This window comes from Cuculus canorus, chromosome 2, assembly GCF_017976375.1.
Source record: "Cuculus canorus isolate bCucCan1 chromosome 2, bCucCan1.pri, whole genome shotgun sequence".
In the NCBI taxonomy this organism is placed as follows: domain Eukaryota; kingdom Metazoa; phylum Chordata; class Aves; order Cuculiformes; family Cuculidae; genus Cuculus; species Cuculus canorus.
This window is the reverse complement of record NC_071402.1, coordinates 68,320,520-68,341,865: the sequence shown is the minus strand read 5'-3', so window position 1 is coordinate 68,341,865 and position 21,346 is coordinate 68,320,520. Positions and strand designations below refer to the sequence as shown.

Here is a 21,346-nt window from a genome sequence, read left to right as displayed (position 1 = left end):
GAATCGCTCAATGTACTGGAGTAGCAGAAGTTTTGTGAAATTTAAAATATGCTTTTGGTAACTTAAAAAAAGAAGTTCTGTGGCAAGCTAGAAAATCCTTAGTTGGAATTGTCAGAGGAGAAGAAAGGTGTTGATACAGTGGTTATTCAGGAGACAGCTCATCCACAGAACTGAAGGGGTCATGAAAAAGGCCAGTGCTATTGCTAGGCAGATGGATGGAGATATTTCAAGTCAAGTTAGGGAAGTAACAGTAATACATGATTACAAGGCATAGGGAAAATTTGCCTGGGCTACAGTGTGCAGTTGTCCATGTCAAGGATGAGGACTTTCTTTCGTAACTTTTCTGTTCAAAATATATTAAACAGCCTTCTTGGGGCATAGGAAGACTGAAATAATAAACCAACCTTTTAGAAATAGGGAGTGCAAAAAAAATCAATTTCGAATCAACGTGATAAAATTGCAAAGGGATGCTGTGATGTGCTCAACTTCTTTGGCAGGATCTGGACTCACAGGACCCTTCTAGTTCTTTGTTTTGACCACCTTGTGCCATTGTATGCAATGAGCCTGGAGGGCTTAGCCTGCAAAATTCTTTCTTATGACGTATACTATGTTAGATTTTATATATAGTTTTCAATGGCAAGTACTTGCCTTTTGATGACACTGAGGTACAAATGGAACAGTCTTGATATGATCATACTGAAACAATGAGGATGGAAGTAATATCTGTGATATTTGTTAACCAGGGTCTCTTTTTTTATTTTTGACCAGCATATCGTAAGGTCATTGAAAGGGTGAAGGGACCTTGGATTTCAAGGCATTTACAAAATGTTATTTTCTTCAGACCTTGTTCTATAATGATTAGAGGTGTTAGGGTAAGCAGATTACACTTATGATTTTAAAGGTCAGATTTTACAATCCCTTTCATTCTCCATCCTTTTTATCAGAGTGTTTAGTTCAGTAAGATCTCTTACAGAGAAGGAAGAACAAGTTTTGGTAATTATCATGAAACATACAATATTTTAAGCATACACAACGGGAAACTGAAAGTGATGGGGATTCACAAACAGTTTATATTCCTGATAAAAAATAGTGTGAAGCCTCTATATTCATTCTGAGGCCAGTGGAATTTTTCTATTCCATATTTGCTAGGGCTATATATGTATTTAAGTGAGTTTAAACACAGGAGTGGCAAGGGTTTTTTTCCATAACATTATACGTGATTACAGTTTATAGGCAAATTATCTCCTGAATTACATTAGCTGAAATCAATGTCTTCTCCCAGGTGAACAGACTGTTCCATAAAACCTTGACAGATAAAGCATTAATAAGTGTCAGAGCTGACTTGGTCAATCGAACGATTTGCTGACGCTTCTTTTTACCACAACCCTGTGCTTTCAAGTTTAGTGCCAAAGGTTCACTATATATAGCTGAAGACAGCAAATAGATGTTCTCTTTTTGTGCAGATTTCTAGCTAGCTGCCTATTTCATCATCTCCTCACTGGGGCAGGATTTTCAGTCGGGAAATTTGAAATATGGTGAAGCTACAGTTGCCCAATCCTGGCCTGGAGGACAGGATACCTTCCCATGCAGAACTTGAGGTCCTGGAGAAAGAAGAGGCAGACTCCAGACCAAAATGGGATAACAAGACTCAGTATATGCTGACGTGTGTAGGGTTTTGTGTGGGCTTAGGAAATGTGTGGCGGTTTCCGTACCTCTGTCAGAGCCATGGAGGAGGTATGTATTTAATATATCTTAACTAACCTCGACTATAAGCTAGGTTTAATCTCTCATTTGGGAAATAAATAACAGAATGTGCTAGGACCTGGTCAGTTCCTGTAAGAATGGTGAAGATTGTCTAATAGAAAAGATTATTTCACAGGTTATGAATTATGTTAGTAAGTGAAGAAAAGGAAGGGACCATTTTTATTTCAGGACACAGGACTGATCACATCAGTCTTGCACAGTCAATTATATTTTCTCAATCTAAAATTATTGTTACTTTACATACATACGTATGTATAATATATCTTTAAAATATTAATAAACTACTTGTGAGTATGATTCTGATTATGCTCTGAAATGATCTTTTCATAATAGTGTTTTCATTAGCTTTGGACTGATCTGTGTATCAGCTGTAGGGTCAGTGTGTGTGGAATTTATGATAGGAGAAACAGTGTGAAAGTAGTTAATGTTAAGAATATGGTTTAGCAGTTGGTGTAACTAAGTCATTTAAAACCCAAATGTACATTATTTAGCATATAGCTTACTGTGACTCTTTAGGGTTCAGGTTAGAACTGAATGACCTTTTTAAAATTTTGTTTCGTGGCTTTTCTATTTGTTTTTAAATATGATATCAAGCTGAACCATTGCTTAAATATTATAGGACAACATAAATTTCTCATTTTCAGACAGGCTTTTCTGCCCACTATCTACTTGTTATCTGTATTTCATGTTGGGCTACATGTAAAAAGTGTTTGTTATTCTGCGATGTTTGAGCTCAAAAGAAAACTTTCGGCTTAAGGAACAGTATAAAAAAGTAGTTTTCATTAAATGTACACAGTGACCTGTTTAAACATTTCTCCTCCTGTTTAGAGTAGGGACAAAAGAGGGCTCTGTGGAGAGTTGGTAGTACAAACTCAAGGACGTTTAACAACAGATGACTCACTTGCAAGAAGAGATGGTTTTAATATTGAGGGTATTCTAACATGGGTTGGTGTTTAGAGTTTGCAGTACAAACATTTGTGACACAGCCAACTCTTGTAACAAAAAATTTACAAAACATACACAGAATAAACCCCTTTCCATGTGTGACAATTTTAATTTGAAAAAGCAGATGGTTATCTCCAAAATTCATGGCACTGTAGGCTTCTACTCAGTCTTAGAAAGTGGACATCCCCTGTTTTCCAGTGTTGATTTATAGGCACTTTCCTGTTTTCCTGTCTATCTTTCCTTTCCTTTCCCTCGTGTTCTAGCTGTAAGAAATGCAGCTGAAAAATGAACATGCAACAAATGCAAAGAACTTGGTATGGATCATAGTTTTCTGACTGATGTCAGTGAAGATTTATGAATCCCTTATGTGTGTGTGTCAGTACTGTATTAATTTATCCTTTGACAGCAATTGTTTTTCATCATCCCGTGGCTTGTCCTTACTCAGGAAAATTAACAACAGTTATCCCTGGTTTCTGTCTTCCCTGAGGCTCTTTCACTCAAATTTAGTGCAGAAGTTGAAAGGTAGCAGATGGCAAAGGAATGATGTAGCTGGATCTGGGCTTACAGCCACTGTATAGGTATGTGTCCCTGTAGGCAGACTTAACTACTTTCTCTATCAACTCTTCTGCATAACACCAAACGCTGTGATTTGTGTCAATACCTAATAGCAAGCACCAATGCCTTCTTGTGGCTTCATAGAAAAGACTCCTCAACTTTATCACACATAAGAGTAGAAAGCAGTTGTGCAATCCCTCCACCCTACCTGCTGTACAGTGCACCTCACCCTCTTCTGGTAAGTCTAAATCCAGCTCCTGTCGCTACAGCCACCCTCTCATTACAGTGCCTGTAATGAAGGCACTGTAATTTCAGTGCCTTCAACTTCTACCCTCAATAAGGAAAAAAAAAAAAGGCTCTTGCTGTTCTTTGCATGAATGGCTTTGAATTTGAGCATGTGTGAATTTGGGCATCTGTATTTTAAGAATATATTGTGAAGTTCTTATTTCTGAAAATATTTTGGTGTTGAGACATTTTCTGCCTCATGAGATTTTCTGGCTTCTGCATCTCTAATTCCCCATCAGCCCTATTCACAGCATAGCAAGCACAAGAGATGCAGCACTCTGTATCATCTTTGATTACACAGACACTCTTAAGTCTATACACATGCCATGCACTTTATGTCTGTGACAATAAAAGGAATGAGCAGAACCTCATCTTCTCCATTTGTGTCCAACCCTGAACCTGAAATTTATTTCTTGGTGATTCCAAGGTGGTGAGGAAGCTTGGGAGCTATGAGCATGCAGTTGGACAGCATACCTTTTTCACGTGGTAGATGTCTCAACAGAAGGCATCCTTTCCCCTTTCAGTTGCTGTGTAGGGAAGGTCATGGAGTCCCTTTATCTGACAGCTCTGTCAAAGATATGTCATGTTTAAAGACTTCTTTTATAACATCTTAATAAAAATTGTTCTGTACATATTTTGAGACCTCAGGAGATCCATTGAATTGAATAGAAGGCACATGGCATGTCCTGTCACCAGGGAAGATGGCTCAGTTCTGAGAGCCTTCAAAGCAAATTTTGTGCTCTGTGCTGTCCACAGGGAGAGTGTAGGGGCAGTGCTGCTGCTGCATCTCGCCGCATTGGAGAGTGAGATGTGGTGTCTGCTCAGACTGCTGAAGTTGTGCGAGTGGAGGAGCGCTTTGCATTTAAGGCTTACAAGAATGTCTCAGGCATGGAAAAATGGATCCCAAAAGAGAATATCGATCAGACCATTTTCCATGGAAAGTGAAATGCTGTGATTACCTTTGAATGCTTTTTGAAGGAAATGCTTCAAAGGCTTCATAGGAAATGACCTGCTCTCCCCTCCCTTCCGTTGACAGAAATAGTAACTACTGAAAAAATTTTCCTTGACAGATATGATAAGAAACAAGGGGTTATAAATTGAAAGGATTATAAAGGCTATGTGTTTCCTTAGAGAAGGTCTTTGACCGGGAGAGGGAGAATATTTCATGAAGTCCTTAAACAACCTTACTGTGACCCAATGAAAAAAAAGTGACGTGTCTCCATTAGGAGCAAAGATGGTTAAGCAATGCACCTTAGCAGAACTAACTGCCAGTCCGTTCTTAAGTTTCAAGAGATGACCTAAAATCACTGCAAGCTGAGCTTCAATGGTTGACAAGGACTTACAAAAGTGAGTGCACATGAGGAGTATTTGGATCAGATAGTTGTACAGATACATCTTCTGGACTTAACTACTACCATTGCTGAGGAAGGGCTTTGCCAAAGAGAAATAAGGTTGTGGTGCAGCAGAGACCTATCTGGTATCCAAAAGGGGATATAAAAAGAAAAGATGCAGATGAAGCAGCCATGCATATTCTGTAGGGTCAGGTTTCAGGCTCTTGGGTGGTGTCTTGGGCTTAAAAGAGAGACAATGCTCTCAAATTAAAAATTGCTGGTATAAACAAAATTATCTTGTCCTTATTTTGCATTACTCTCATGAGATCTCCTGGACAATGTGTAACAGGAGGGAAAGTGTGTGCAAGCCTGGCGTGAGGTTGGAGCATGAGAGATATTTCTGGCTGCTTGTAGCTCCATGCATCGATGAGTAACTTTGTCTCTGTGAAAGGCCAGAAACCTTGTGTTTGGAGATTGTCCTCCCTACCCTCCCATGTAGGAAAGAAGTCATTGGCATTAGGAAGATGGTTCTCCATGGTGAGGTGATACTCATTGCATATACTGCAAAAATCCTGTTTTCTATGAAAGCACGAATAAAACAGCTGGGCGAAGTGTTACACACAGAAATAGGGTGGGGTATCAGTAGAGTACAAACTTTTTGAAGACAAATCTGCATGTACAATATCTAATCAGACAAAGAGGGATGCTTACATGCATGGCAGTCGGTGTGCCAGCACAGCTAGACAGGTCTGTACAGACATGGTGGGACAAACCTTCAGGAATGCCAGAAACTGAAAGGGCAGAGGGAGTCAGTTCCTTGCAGTGACCAAGTCTGTCACAGTTTCAATGAATCCCAGAACCTCTGCCAGCATTGGATAAGACTTTTGCATCATTAACAATAGTGCCGGAGCACAGGTAGCTGAAGAGTACATCACCATTTCTGGCACAGTTGCCTTTGAGTAGCCTGTCAACAAGGCATGGAAAGAGGACTGACCCATAACATTTAACATTAGTAGCTCCTGCTGTCAGCAATTTTGTAGAAATCCCTAGAGGTGGGAATACAGAGGAGAAGAGCCTTGTTTTGGAAGTAATCCTAGTTCCTCTAACATTGAAATATGCCCCATATGTTTCACATGTTTGTGATATGAAAATATACATTCAGAAAGACACGAGTCAGGAAGTGATTGCTTTGGCTCTGATACCATTTGTAATGACATCCCAGTGAAGACCACTGCGCTAAACTAGGATTTGCAGCCACAGGAGTTCAATCTTTTCAAATCTAGTATGGACCACTATCCTTCATTCCTTCCTGGCATTACAAAACAGCCACTTTCCTCCAAGGTGAAAGAATACAAGCTTGAGGCTCCTAGATCTAACAGATGGCTGCTCCCCACTAATGCAAGGTTTTTATTCTTGCAAGGACTACATGGTCTCTAGAAAAGGGAATGTAGCTGAAGTGTGAGAAGTGTAGAGAAAATAATGGTATACTGTCCTCCTTGGTGATGATTATCCGTTTTTCAAGGTGAAAGACTGACAGAAAGAAGGGAAGAGTCAGCAGGGTTGGAAGTTTAGCAAACTTCTCTACAAGTAACAATTTGTAGTAAGTCCTTGAGTTTTTCACTAATGAAAAATATGTCCAAATTCAGTTGTTCTTCTGTATCTCCTTTGAAACCCCCTCAGTTTGTCAGTCTCTCTTTTATAGAAATAATTTTTAATGCATACAAAATGAGCTACACTGATTTTGAAAAGCGCCACATTTCTAGTAAGAAGATTTTGTATTGCTAAATGACATGCTTTACTGTACTCTGAGAATAGTGTTTCTATACAGTTATCTTCAGCAACTAGCTTCAACAAAAAATATATTTACTGGTGCATCAGTGATCAGTCATTCAACCTGATATGCGGCATGTGCATTTTCAAAGTGCTCAGTGTTTTGACTAGTGTTCTATGTATTGAAAACTCTGATTTGGATTAGTAAATCTTAAAAATGTCAATGAAAGACAGGTGAGTAACTTGTATTACATGAATTTCATAGGAGTGGAAAGCAAAAAGCCTAGCTGGTCGATTCCATTATAACAGTGGCCACTTGATACAACAAAACTGTTTTCAGCAGACTTTATTGATGAACATAGAACATGAAGACTGTGCAGTAATAATAATTTCTAAAGCTCTAGTGTACACAATATGAAGAAGATACCTCACTGAGCAGAAATGTGCACAGTTTGACTCTTCCAAAACACATTCAACTGCCTTGAATTCAAAACTATAGTTTTCATTCTTCAAATTTCCTCTTTCACTTGTGTCCTGCTTTCATCTGGAATAGAGTTAGTTTTCTTCCTACTAGCTGGTACGGTGCTGTGGTTTAGATTTAGGATGAGAATAATGTTGATAACACACTCATGTTTTAGCTATTGCTGAGCAGCGCTTACACTAAGTCAAGAACTTTTCAGCTTTTTGTGCTCTGCCAGCAAGAGAGGAAGCACACAAGAAGCTGGGAGAGGGCACAGCTGGGTCAGCTGACCCAAAATAGCCAAAGGGATATTCCATACCAATGACATTATGCTCAATAGATAAACTGGGGGGGAGTTGGCTGGGGAACATTGCAGCTCTGGGACTGGCTGGGCATCAGTCAGCAGGTGGTGATCAACTGTATTCTGCGTTGTTTTGTATATTCTTTTATCATTATTATTATTAGTTTCCTTTTCTGTCCTATGAAACTTCATTTATCTCAACCCAGAAGTTTCACTTTTTTGAAATTTTCGTCGCCATCGCTCTGGGAAAGGACGACGGGAGGCAGCAAACATATGTGTGGTATTTAGCTGCTTGCTAGGTTAGACCACAACAACTTGTTATCTGATTTTCATTGCATACATGAGGAAAAAGCCAGCAAACACCTAAATCAGAACTTTTCACATACAGTTTTGCTTTCTCTTTTTATGCATTGAGATTGTTTACTGCCTATGACTAGGAAGTTAAAAACTTTTTGTAATGACAGATAAACATATTTGTAATATGTACAATTTTCAAGCACTTGACTCTGCACTTTGGTATTCCACCGTGATTATATGTTATCTCCACATTTGAGGTACACTTTATTCAGGAAAATATTAGTTTAAAAAAATTGTCCTATACTAACCAGCCTTGTCATAGTTCACAAGATTTGAAACCTGAACTTCAGATCTATTCTACTCAAACATAAAAGCTGTTGAACTCAGTTGCTGGAAAGTTATTGTTTATTTTATATAGACAGCCCCTAGGCTCCTGCCTTTTGAGGCATCTTGCTTAGTTCTTTCAATTACTTCACATAATCTGCATGATTCACAATTACAAAAACATTATCTTTTACAGTAAAAAAGAAGTCGTTCCAGGAAAGTAGCCACCTTTCCTCTATTTGCAATCCAAAGGTGTATTCTTCAAAGTTTAACCCTGGGAGTGTATAATTTCTGTTTATATTTGCCATTTGGGAAGAATAAGAATTCCTACCTTAAACCACGTATGTAATGAAGTCCCTGGGCAATCAGGCAAAAGCATTGTTGAGAAACTAGAGGAGGGCTTCCATAAGTGTGCTTACAACTTGCTCGTGGTTTCAAAGGCCTTCTCAATTCAAGTTTGCACTTTATTGGAGTACTTTACTGATGGTTAACAAACGTTTTTTTCCTTATCCATTTCAGGAGCCTTCATGATCCCTTTCCTGATTTTGCTAGTCCTGGAGGGTATCCCCCTGCTTTATCTTGAGTTTGCAGTTGGTCAAAGGCTTCGGAAAGGCAGTGTGGGTGTCTGGAGCTCTATCCACCCTGCCTTGAAAGGGGTTGGTAAGTCTGAAGAGGATATAAAAAGCTGCCTGAGAAAGCAGAATTCTTTGAACCGATAATCTTAAAAGCAAAGCCTGAGGATTTTCTTCTGGTTTGCCATAAGAAACACTGGGAGGGTGACCAAGCACTGGCACAAATTGCCTAGAGAGGTTGTGGAGTCTCCATCCTAAGCAATATTCAAAATCTGCCTGGATGTGGTCTGGGGCAATCAGCTGTAGGTGGCTCTGCTTGAGCAGGGTATTGGACAAGATGACCTCCAAAGGTCCCTTCTCACCTCAGCTGTTCCGTGTTTACCACACACTTGAAAGGGAAGAAACACAGCCAGTTAAGACTTAAGTTGGCATCTACTGTATCGGTAGATCATTTACAAAAGATATTTGTTCATTGCATCTGTAATTTCTCAGACTACTTCAGAACCCACAGGAGCTAATCATCAGCATTTACTGTTTGCCAGAGAAGTCACCAGAGGTTGTTTTCTTGGGAGCAGGTTGGGAAGAAGAGCTACCAGCTTGAACCCTCCACATTTTCACATACTATGCCTCTTGGCTGGTATCCATCCTATACAACAAAGATTAGCCAAACAGATCCGCTGACCTGTGCAGTGACGTTGTGGAGGGAGAAGACAATCTGAGTCTCATTTAGGTAAAATCCCAGGTCAATTGAGCTTTACATGCGCCCAGCATCCCAAACTCCCTAGATATCAGTGGACAAGACTGTGAACAAGACTGTGTAGTGTCTGTAGTGAGTTAGCTCACCCATGATGCTGCCTCCTAAATTGGTGTCAGCTTCAGTCTCTGAGTAGTTATAGGCTGTACATCTATGTAGGACTCACCGGTCCAGCCTTTAGGTAACTGTGATTAAACCTACATCCAAAATAAAGACAGCAGGAGGGAAAGACTGTAAGCCATGGGGAGAAGAGTAGGAAAAAGTTGAGGTTTGTATCATATATTTTGATACGTCTTGAAGACAAAATTATTGAAATTTACATTGTATTCTGATTTTATTTTTTTAGGCATAGCAGCAATGTTTGTGTCCTTCCTGGTGGGTTTGTATTATAATACTATTATTGCCTTGGTAATGTGGTATTTCTTCAACTCCTTTCAAGAACCTCTGCCTTGGAGTAGCTGTCCTCTCAACTACAACAGAACAGGTATATGTTAGGAAATATTGTATTTTGTTGTGTAGCATATTTTTCTATTTCTAGCAATTAGCCTAATTGAACCTCTTGCTGTAAAACAACAGCAAGGCATGGAAGCTCTGTCAAGGACACTGCTTTTGCAATAGTTGTGGTTTGTAAAAATTCACATTATCTAAAATGTGATCAACCCTTAATCTTTGGGACAAATGTTGACTTTTTATATGAAACTTCAGGGCTGATTTTGACAGAAGTGTTCACATGTAGAATACTCACAAAGTGCAAATCTAACATAAACATTAACAATTCCCAGATTTAGTTAATATGTTTCATCCATCTCTTCACTAACAGTCCTGTGTTAGCTTACTGGAAAGGATAAAAAGTATAATCCATATAAATCCCAGGTCATAATCCATATAAAAAGTATAATCCATATAAAACGTTTGCATCTCTCACTCTATGGCCCCTTGAAGACTGCTTGATGACACCAGCTTTGTTTTCAGTAGTCAGCCCTGCACGCAGTTGTATGAAGCAGGTTTTTCTGGTGGGACAGTGAACAGGTCTTCAGAGAGCGTTGCTCCTTTCTTCTCAGAATAAGGTAGGCCAGGGCAGAATATTGCACAGGTCAGTGCATTGCAGGGAGCTGAGAATCCTGCCTGAGCTGAGAAGACCTTGAATGATGCTCCACAAAGCAGAAAGACAAAGTATTGCTGATCTGAAAGGAGATGTGGGAGGGCAAGAGCCACCTGGCTGCGGGAAGCGGGCAAGGGCCACCTGGCTGCGGGAAGCAGGCAAGAAAGAGCAGGAGGCATATGGAAAGCCTGAAGTCATTTGGGCTTTCTTTTTAAGATGAGATAGGAAGTGTGCAGTCATTAAAAAAAACTCTACCTGACTGCTTTTCTTCTACTAAAAAAAAGTATTCCATGCAATATACATTTATGCCCAGAATTCCTCTTCCCACTTTCCTTGGCATGAGAAGCTTCTAACCTCACATTTTAGTAGGAAAAATAAGAAAAATTATAAAGATAGAAGAGTCTTTAAGTGAGCTTCAAAGATTTTATCTGTATGTCTGAATAAATAGAAATAAAAATGAAATCTGTATTAAAATCCCTGTTAAAAAATTCTCTTTTAAGTATCTCATTTTCCCATGAAACCAGCCCCCAAGAATCTGAAAATTTGTTGGCATTAGGTGGTATAATTGAGAACACTGGTGTTTATTATTTAACTTTCTTTTTTTCAAGTAAGTAAAAGACATACAGAATGACGATTGTTTTGTGGTTACAGATTATATAGAAGAGTGTGCCAAGAGCTCTCCTGTAGATTATTTCTGGTACAGAGAAACATTAAACATCTCCACTTCCATTGACGATTCTGGCACTATACAGTGGTGGCTTCTGTTATGTTTAACATGTGCATGGGGTGTACTGTACGTGTGCATAATCAGAGGCATTGAAACAACAGGAAAGGTACTCTCTTTTGGTTTTTTCTTGAGTAATTCAAGTTGAATTATATGGAATTCCCTTTCCGTTCCTTCCCTTCCCCTCCCTATTTTTGTGAGCAATTTGACTTCCTTGTCCTTAGCTCCCAGTAAAACATTCCTTAGGTATTACCATCTTAACATTAATATCAACCTTTAAAGAAGGATTAAGGGACTATGTCTTTTTTTTGCTATGGATTTTCAAAAATACATGTATAGATTTATTTGAGTTTGTGCTAGTTTGTAGTATTATCTCTCTAAAAGGATGACCAATGTTCTGCTTCCCAGAGGAGCCCTAAGGGCCCACCCTTGCATCAGCACCATCAACCTCATCTCAGAGTCTAGGTTATTTTCTGTGCTACTTTTGAATTACCTGAGCTGGATTTTACCAATGACAATTTGTCTTAAATAGAACACTACAACTGTAAGAATGTTTATTAGGAAAAGGTACTACATGCACTGTTTCTCTTGAACATAATTTTCTGTAGCATGTTAATAATGACTCATTTGAAACTTGCTATCATTGTTTGTTACTTACAGTACCTTATTTATTCCCGTCTTTTCTGCCCTGCAGTGCTATTTTTATTTGCGAGTGTTTTATTTACATGCTTCTTGTGCAGGCTGTGTATGTAACATCAACTCTTCCATACGTTGTGCTTACCATTTTTCTAATCCGTGGCTTGACGCTGAAAGGATCAACCAGCGGAATCGTGTATCTCTTCACCCCTAATGTAAGTCACTGCATAGTTCATCCCTTAGTGAAACACAGTGTAGTTATCTCCATAATTAACAACTGATTGAAAACTAGTCCCCTCCATTGGTTCTTTTCTAACTGTCCCTCAGACACCTTTAAAATCTTAATTCTGGGAGGTGAATCCTTTTCATCAGGTGTAAAATACAGATACAGGTGTAAAAGACACACTCTCTCCCTCTCTCCACCACCAATCAAAATCCGTTATTAAGAAAGGAAAAAACAATGCAATGGGATTGCCATAAGGGAGCTTGCTTTCTTTTCTTATGTTTTAGTTAAGGGCAAGTCTACCTCTAAAGTACAAATCATGCAGGTGGGAGTAGAACCCATCTAATCAGTATGGCTGTGTGGATAAAACCTAAGAGAATGGTTTAGCTAGACGATAGTTTGTAAATAAAATTAAAAGGGGTTTCATTTTCCATAAGAAGACCTCTGAAAAGTCATTATTGCTGCTAAATAATTAATATCTTTTCTGGAAACAGTCATGACAGCTGTCAGTTATAGAAAGTTTATCAATTTTCAAAACACTTATAGAAAACCTACAGATAGCTTTTCTTTTGGAAAAAATAAATTAAATTTGCCAGAAATGTTGACCTATTTGCTAACATTCTTTAAAAATAGTGAATTCTGCATGGTTAATATTCTTCTTTTAATTATTGTTCTAAATCCTTCATATTCAGTCTGAAGAGCAATGTTGCATATCCTTAAAGCTGTATGTCTGATGCCTCAGGTTACCCAGCTGGCTGACCCAGTGACATGGCTGGATGCAGGCGCACAGGTGTTTTATTCTTTCTCCCTGGCCTTTGGAGGACTCATTTCATTCTCCAGTTACAACTCTGTTCAGTAAGTAGCCAGGAAAAGCCAGACTTTATATTTACATTTTGTTCTTTCACATGAAGCTTTTCCAACTCAGCCCTATCACTGCACAGTAATCACCTGGGATCAGGACACCATCCCCTCAGCCATGTAAGTTACATCTCTCACTGATCCTAGCTCTCCTGAGCCAAGATCTTGGGTCTCAGTGCTGGCTGACCTCCTCAGAACGTCATGTCAGTTCAGGCTATAAAGAAAAGGACTGGCTGCCCACCACCAGCTGATGAGCAGGAGCTCTCTTTGTGGGAGTGCTCGATGCACGGTGTTGCCCTTTGTCTCCACACTGTTAGAGCTAGGTGGAACACACGTCCCAAAGCAATTTATAGACCGCAGTTTAAATATTTAGTTTAGATATTAGAAGATAGATCTAAAAGTTTTGAAATTCTAATTCAATTCCTTCTCTTATATTTGTGATGGGGTGAGGGAAGAGGTGGAGTACAAACTCCCATCACCCAGTCAATGTGACTCAGTTGGCAAATTATGACATGGTGTTATACTCTAAAATCATCATCTCAAAGTATTGGAGCAACAAGCAGTTCCTCTTGGTGGCATTCTCTTCAACACTGTCCTCTTGAAATACAAACTGTGTGGCTTTCCCTGAACACAGTATTTTTGATTAGTGTCTCCGAATTAAGTTTTATTTATCTGGTTTGATCATGCATTCAGAAATCTGTGTTTCAATCTTGGCTCAGATTTGACCACATCACGGCAGCATTTCAGTCACTGATGTAATTCCCCACCACCCTTCTTGTTTTGAGATTTTTTTGAAAGTTCGTGTGGAGGTTTTGATGCCTGTATCTCTCCGTGTGAGGTGACAAACACCACTTTAGGTCCAAGTCAGTGTTGTTGTGTGAGGAGCAAGGCTGAGAATGTTCTGCATCTTCCCAAAAGACCCAAAGAAAAACAGCAGTGACTTCATGCTTTTCCAGCTTGCAGGGCTGTAGTACCACGTCATGTTCCTTCAATCCTCAGTCATTCATAACTTAAGAAGGAAAGTGCATAAAGTTATGACATTTCCACTGTGCTGTTAGGCAACCAGCTGGACCAGGTGCAAGTGACTCTGCGCCCAGATGGTTTGAGAGCACAAACATCTCAGGAAATACCATGAGGCTTCAGGGCCATCAGGGATTCACTCCTTCTTAACCAGGAAGAATGTGAACATCTTATTTTCTCTGAAGGAAAAATATTTTTATCAAGCCCATCGCTGAGAATCTCAAGTTATGTTGAAAAAAATAATACTGGAGTACACCAAGGAATTTCAATTCAATGCATACTACCCACTAGAAAGCTATTTGCAATCCTATAAATGAGGAAAGATCACAGGTCCTGGCTCAACAGATTTGTCTTTCTGATCCTCTTGTAGATGGTCAGAAAATTAAATATAGCAACATGAAGTTAATCTCAAGAGTCATCTCTTGCTCAAGAGAAATACAATATCTAGAGCTCTGCAGCCTTCTCATAAAACCATTAACTAATTCAATATTGATTCTTTATCTTTTCTTTCAGATGAGAGTCTCTTTCTAGCTCTGCAATTTTTTCAGCTTAGCATAGATACTCTGGCAAGTGCCCATAGCAGAGAAATCTTTCCAAAACAGTTTAACTTCCACAATGTAACAGCTTGTCCGTCCAACATCATCAGCAAAACATTCCATCATATTTCCAAAACTTGAGGACATTTTGAACTGTATTCTGTCCAACAAACAAACGAAACTGTTACAAAATGCTCTTGGCTACTGCAGCATCACCACATCAAGCACTATGGGAACTCTTGGCCATTTTCCCCTTCTGACTGTCCAAATTCAGACCTAAATCTTTCACTTTGCAGCAGAACATCCCAGCAGCTAAGATGCAGCTTATGCGAATGTGTATCTGCACACATGAAAACAAGGAGACATATTTGCTCATATTTGTTTGCTCTTCGTGTTTTATTTTCCAAGATCCAGACATCAAAAGCAGCTATTCCAGGCAGTTATTCCTTATGAATAGGATTAGTGGGGGGGTGGGAAGAGTGAATAGCTATTAAACTGCTATGGAGAAGGAGAAACAGACTTCGCAGTTTTTTCTAGGCATATGCTTTTAATCAGCACGGCATACAGGAGTCAAATTAAGAAAGTACTACTGGCTTCTCTCATTCAGGCAGATCTTTATACAGCTCTTCAGCTCCTGAACATCAGATAAACAGGATGGTTTTGGTTTTGTCTATTCTACACTTTCTTGAATGTTTTCAGCCATATCTCCAATTCACTTATTCCCAGGCTTTTTTTTTCCAGCCTGGGCTTCTCACACATTCAAGATTCGTTATTCTGTGTGTCTAGTTTGGAACAGCTCCTCTTTCTAATAATGCTTATTCTAATAAGCTTGGTACCAGCTTCATGCTTTATCTTAGTCCCAATTAATCTTCCATATACTTGGCATTGCTCCCACACTAAACTGCTTAAGGTATGAAGTTTTATTTCACTACATCTATCTTAAAAAGTTGTACTTATATGTTCATAGAGAGCTTACTGATGTACCTAAGCATTTGTAGGCCATTTTTTTGTTAGTCTTGGTGGCTAGGTTTTGGGAATGTGTTTTAAATCCATTCTCTTTTTCTCTTTGAATTGCAGCAATAACTGTGAGAAGGACGCCCTGATTATCTCGGTGATCAATGGTTTCACATCCGTTTATGCAGCAACAGTCATATACTCCATCATTGGATTCAGAGCCACAGAAAGATATGATGACTGTTTTGACAAGTAAGTTACTGAAAAAACCCTCTGAATATGCAGGTGTGTGTTTGGCTGAGGCAGCTCTGTTAGCCTGATGATAATTGATCTAGTATTTTTGAGCAATTACAGTTCCTGGCCCACATGATATCAGACCACTCATTACTTTAAAAAAACTAAATCACAGGGTTTCAACCACATAGGGAGTGACAATTATTCGAGACATCTTATTTTCTTGACAGATGTTATGGAAGCAATACAAAAAGTACCAAGTTTCCAAAAAATAACAAGGATATTCCATATTTGTTGTGGGTTTTTTTGAAACAGTTCTTTCAAATGTAACTACAATTTATGTAACAATTTCTATCTACATAAAGGCAGATTCAGTTAGTGACACATTATTTCACTAGAACATGCTAGAATATCTATAGTTAGAGAATTGGAAAAATTAACCATTTGTAACCATGGATGTGAAGTATGTTCTGAAGGAATGTATTTACCTAAGTGGATAAGGCAAGTTTCAAAAAAGTGTTTCTGTGAAAAATTGGACTTTATGTTGCATACTATAAAAACAAACAATCAAAGGATACTAAGCTGCGGCTGCTGCTCTTTCCGCTCTGGCTGATGTCAAATCCTCCATGGCTTCCTGACATGATGGCCAAACGATGCAGTTCTGCTTTGGAGATCACTTGCAATGAGCCACTGAGAGCACTGCCCATTTTACGAAAGCTCCTCATGACCAGGCAGTTTTGACAGTCCTGCAGAGTTTTGGCCACTGCTGGATCACATTTTAGGTCCCTCAGGTACTGCTAGTGACTCTGCATACTACACTGGGAGATCATCCATATTAATTCATTAAATTCTTTTCATTTTAATTCATTAAATGAAGCTCTATCAACCACTGGAAAACTGTCCAGAAACTCTGCAAAAGGAAATAAAAAAGCAGAATTCACAATAATTGATGCCTGGTGAGCCAATATATGGCATGGAAGTCAGCTCTGTATTTAGGTTGCCTCTTGGAGAGCTGGAACACCTAGTCTCATCACAGGTGCTCAATTTTACCAAAGCAATTTGGACTCCCTTCTAACTGGAACTGCCAAACTAGTGGATTCCAGCCAAGATTCTTAACATCAGCTGTGAAAGTGCATGATACATAACTACAGACACCTTACAGGTTCCCAGAAGCTGCCCAGGCTGGCAGCTGGTGCCCAACCTGTAGAGCAAAGTTTGGCACCTAACTTCTGCACAGGTCCCTAGAGTGCCTGTCCATTCAGTCGTCATCTATGCCATGAAACACAGCATCAGACTCAGCTTGGAAAGAGAAAGATTTATACACGCACAAAACTGTTGGACTTTCCGATTTCAAAATCTGATCTTGAGCAACAGAAGCATTGCTTTCTTTGTATCTTTGTAAAAGATATCATGCTCTTAATAACTTGCTTGTTGATAAAAATGAATCCCAGGATGCTTGCAAATAAATGTTTGCAAATTACTTGTATTCCACTTTTTCAGAAATATTCTTACTCTGATGAATGCATTTGATTTGCCAGAAGGTAATGTAACCCAAGATAACTTTGAACAAATGCAGCAGCTATGTAACATGACTGATCCAACAACTTTTGCAAGCCTTAAATTTGAAACCTGTAATCTGGAAAGTTTCCTGGATGGTGTAAGTTTAACACTCTGACTCATATCAACATCATAAATATCGTAGGAAGACATGGTAATCTTTTTAACTGCCTAATGCTTTTTCTTCTGAGGTTGTTGGTTTTTTTATATTTCAACTGATTGATTGCAATTGTCTTGGAATGCCCCTTGAACTGAAGAATTACTTTTGTTTATCTCATTTGGCTTTTGAAGAGATGAACTGTTTAATTCCTATGAAAATTACTGGCAATCTGTCAGACTAGTAGCTAAACCCACAAGTGTCCTAAGCTGGCCAGACGTAGCTGGCAAAATAGTGGCAGGTATTTCTCTCAAGCTGTCCCACGGTGGGAAAGGAGGGCTGGGAAACAGACTAAGGAAGGCCTGTACTAATCAGTGTAAGTTTGTCACAACATAGAAAGAATTATGGAATGGTGTAGCATACACCAAATCTAGTGAATACCAATGTAAATATAAGTGCTGCACCATGTTGATGAGCCTAATTTTGGAGCGTCTGAAATCTTCCACAGGGAGTTGAAGGAACTGGCCTAGCCTTTATTGTCTTCACTGAAGCCACCACGAAAATGCCTGTCTCACCTTTGTGGTCCATTCTCTTCTTCATCATGCTTTTCTGCTTGGGTTTGTCATCTATGTTTGGAAATATGGAAGGTGTACTTGTGCCTCTGCAAGATCTTAAGCTTATACCCCCCAAAGTGCCTAAGGAACTTGTTACTGGTAAGTGATTTTTCAGAGACAAGTGACATCCCCAGGAAACAACTTGTATGCTGAAAACTCAACCCACCACTCTTCTACTTTCTGATCCTACGTAGTCCTGACTCTTAGATAAGCTACTGAAGGTTTTCTCATGTCCCAAATGGAGCAGCTACTTGTGAGATTCCTTCTGAGCCTGCAGACAGATGCTCACCCCATAGCTTCCCTGTTCTCCTGCTCTTGATGATTATCGTCACCTTGGCTGGGAAGCTGAAGGACCAGAGTCCTTCACCTGAGCAGGATTTCTCTCAGTGCAACATTGTCCCACCAGCTAGGAGGAAGAGGACCTCTTTTCTCTCCTCAGCCTTCTCCCATTTTGTTTGCAGCATCTCCCACCTGTGCAATGATAGGAGATTTTTGACATTTTTACCTGCTCAGAAGCAGACCTTCTCAAAACAGCATTAAAAAGTAAAGTGGTTACCTTTAGGCTGAAACTGAACTAAAAGTTTCTTACGAAACTTTATAGCTGCCAGGAAAATATCTTACTTTTTTTTTTTCCCTTTGCTGTCTTTGCCTAAATGTGCTATTGTTTCTTTCTTTGTTTTGTTTTCTTTTTTTCCCACAGGTCTCATTTGTCTGGTGTCTTACTTGATCGCTTTCATTTTTGTGTTGAAGTCTGGTAATTACTGGCTGGCTCTATTTGACGGTTTTTCCAGCTCTATTCCTTTGCTAATAATTGCATTTTTTGAGATGTTTGCTGTTGTCTACGTTTATGGAATAGACAGGTATGAAATACCTGAAATACAAGTTAAAATGAAATACATTGAAATACAAGTTAAACATTAGTAGAAACTAGTGCATAAATTGATTAGTGGTATAGCCGCATATAATTTCTGTTACAGAAATCACTGCAATTATGCAAAGTTAGTTTAGGCTTGCTTATTGATTTAGGTCTCTAAAATAGTTCTCAAAAAAAGAAAAATGTGTGTGGTGGTGGGTTTTATTTGTACATGACAACTTTTCACTTTTCTGTTAATATGTTATAATAGATAATCCTCTATAACAGCTAAAATAAACACATCCGTGAGATATTACAAGAAAATATTAAGCATTAGCAAGTGCTCTAGGCTATAACAATATAAATGCAAATAATTTAATTTCAAAACAGGTATTAGAATGTAAGTACTTGCAACAGTTACAAAATGCTGCTATGGCACATTTACATTTTAAATACGGTGGCATTTTCAACAAATCCTCTTCACGCTAATTGCATCAGATATTTAATTAGCAGAAGTAAAGTACAAGCACATCAGCACTGAGATGAAAGGTTAAAACACAGGTATACTAGGTCTAACTTCTGATGTTGTCAATCCTCATTTCACACTGACATTACCAAAGTCCTGGGAAGCACAGCTAAGTGTAGTTTAGGCTTCCCTGTGTCTAAGCAGGCACCCTTTGATCCTGACCAGTTTTCCTTGTCCTGAACTTCTTGGTTTTGTTTCTAGGTTTAACAAGGATATTGAGTTCATGATTGGACATAAGCCAAATATTTTCTGGCAGATTACCTGGAGAGTTATCAGTCCTCTCATTATGTTAGTTATCTTCTTTTTTTATTTTGTGGTGAAAGTCAATGAAGAACTGCTTTACAGTGTTTGGGACCCTAGCTATGTAAGTATATGAACTCAAAATATTTATTTAGAATTATTTTATATATTCTTCTCTAATGTAAGGGTCATAGTCAGTTATATTCACTCATACTGAAACATTTTTCAGTGAAAAAAGCTTACTACAAGACATAAAGTAGTGATGAAAAAGTAATACTTAGAAAATTAATCAAATTGATGAATTAAATTAAATTCAGCTGTGATGCCCACAACTGGTGGTATATGGTGACACTTGAGTAGCTTTTCCAAAGCAGACAAACCCAAAACATTAGTCCAGTAATCAGGCAAGACTGAAATGGATTTCATTTCCCCAGTAGGGATTATGAAAGAGCCGGAGAGGTCATGACATTTCTATGTTGATAAAGGACCAAATCTGTGAAGTCATTTTGATATTGTTCTTGTTTCTGTGTGCATTTAAAATCAAAGAAATGCGGTAGTACTGACAGAAGAAATTAATATTGACTAATATTAATATACAGATTTCTTCTTTCCTCTTCCAAATGTATTGTTATGATTTAAATTATAACTGCTGCAGTGTTACATTTCCTCTCCTCCTCTTGCAGAATAAAAAGCTGTATGTGATACAGAGAAGAGCATATTAGAAAAGATGTGCGTCACATAATTTTCTCTATCACCCCATCTCTTCCCTGACAGTCAGGCTCTCCTTTTTGTTCTCTGGCCATATAGCAGTTGCCACCCTTGAATCCTGTGAGGCTTTTTTCAGACCCACACTCCTTTGTGCCCAGGAAGTGTGCCAGAAGCAGTCCCACCAGCCCTTCTTGACACGTACTTCTTTCACTCCATCTTCTTTCCACCCCTTTTAAGTAAAATAAATCCAAACCAACTGAAACTGGAAACTCTCGAGCTGGCACTTGTTTTGGAATTGTCAGATTATTGTGCCTTTTGGGCTAGCTACTGTTCTGATTGCATTATCGATTCTGATTTTGATCTGATGAATTATTGACTGTGTGCATGTATCCAGGTATTTGCTCCTCATGACTTTCTACAACTTGATTGTTTGCTCTTTCAGGAGGAGTTCCCCAAAACAGAGAAAGTTAAATATCCCAATTGGGTGTATGTTATTATTGTAATCCTGGCTGGCGTGCCTAGCTTGGCCATCCCTACCTTTGCCATCTACAAAGCCATCAGAAATTGCTGTCAGAAGAAAAATGATCATATGGGCCTTATCGTCTCCACATCTGAAACTTCGGTTAATGGAAACTTAAAGTACTCAGCATAAAACTCTTGTAAAATATTTGTAAGAATGCTTTGTTAGTGAGAAAAGTAAAATTATTTTTTTTTAATGAATCTAGAGTTAGTTTTATTTTCATAAAAAGACAACTATGTGTTGTTTCCAGGTAAACATTTGTTTACTTAACAATGCAATGCACTGTGAAGAATTAACGGCTTGGATCCTGGAAGCAAAACAACCACATTTGCGAATGATTGGGAGACCAGGCCAAATTATTTGTCCTACTTCTAGTTTTGAAGCCAACTTGTCTGAAACTGGCTTGCAGTTCTCTGGTGATGCACTGTGCTTGACATGCCATAAGTGACTCCTCCACTTGCAATCATTCTGGTTGGGTGGCCAATATGAAGGGTAACTTAACACTGACATTTCTCGCACATTAAATTCTTTTTACTTTACATGCCACTGTGTTGCACAAAGCCATCAATACTATTTGTCTCATGTA

At 38.8% G+C, this 21,346-nt stretch overlaps 1 protein-coding gene across 1 annotated transcript; it reads left to right on the top strand.

The window, feature by feature from the left end:
* The first annotated feature begins 1,440 nt into the window (after positions 1–1,440).
* On the top strand, positions 1,441–21,310 carry SLC6A19 (solute carrier family 6 member 19). Its single transcript, XM_009562982.2, has 12 exons — positions 1,441–1,734; positions 8,552–8,692; positions 9,705–9,842; positions 11,112–11,293; positions 11,925–12,035; positions 12,786–12,898; positions 15,535–15,663; positions 17,146–17,302; positions 17,808–18,012; positions 18,614–18,773; positions 19,494–19,656; positions 20,683–21,310. The coding sequence occupies exons 1-12, from the start codon at positions 1,533–1,535 to the stop codon at positions 20,890–20,892; spliced, it is 1,911 nt and encodes a 636-aa protein (XP_009561277.1). The 5' UTR covers positions 1,441–1,532; the 3' UTR covers positions 20,893–21,310.
* The last annotated feature ends 36 nt before the right edge of the window (positions 21,311–21,346 follow it).

Coding starts and splice junctions, on each gene's coding strand:
- SLC6A19 (XM_009562982.2), top strand. CDS start 1,533: ATGGTGAAGCTACAGTTGCCCAATCCTGGCCTGGAGGACAGGATACCT. Junction 9,843..11,111: donor TCTCAACTACAACAGAACAG/GTATATGTTAGG, acceptor TTGTGGTTACAG/ATTATATAGAAGAGTGTGCC. Junction 17,303..17,807: donor TGGAAAGTTTCCTGGATGGT/GTAAGTTTAACA, acceptor AATCTTCCACAG/GGAGTTGAAGGAACTGGCCT.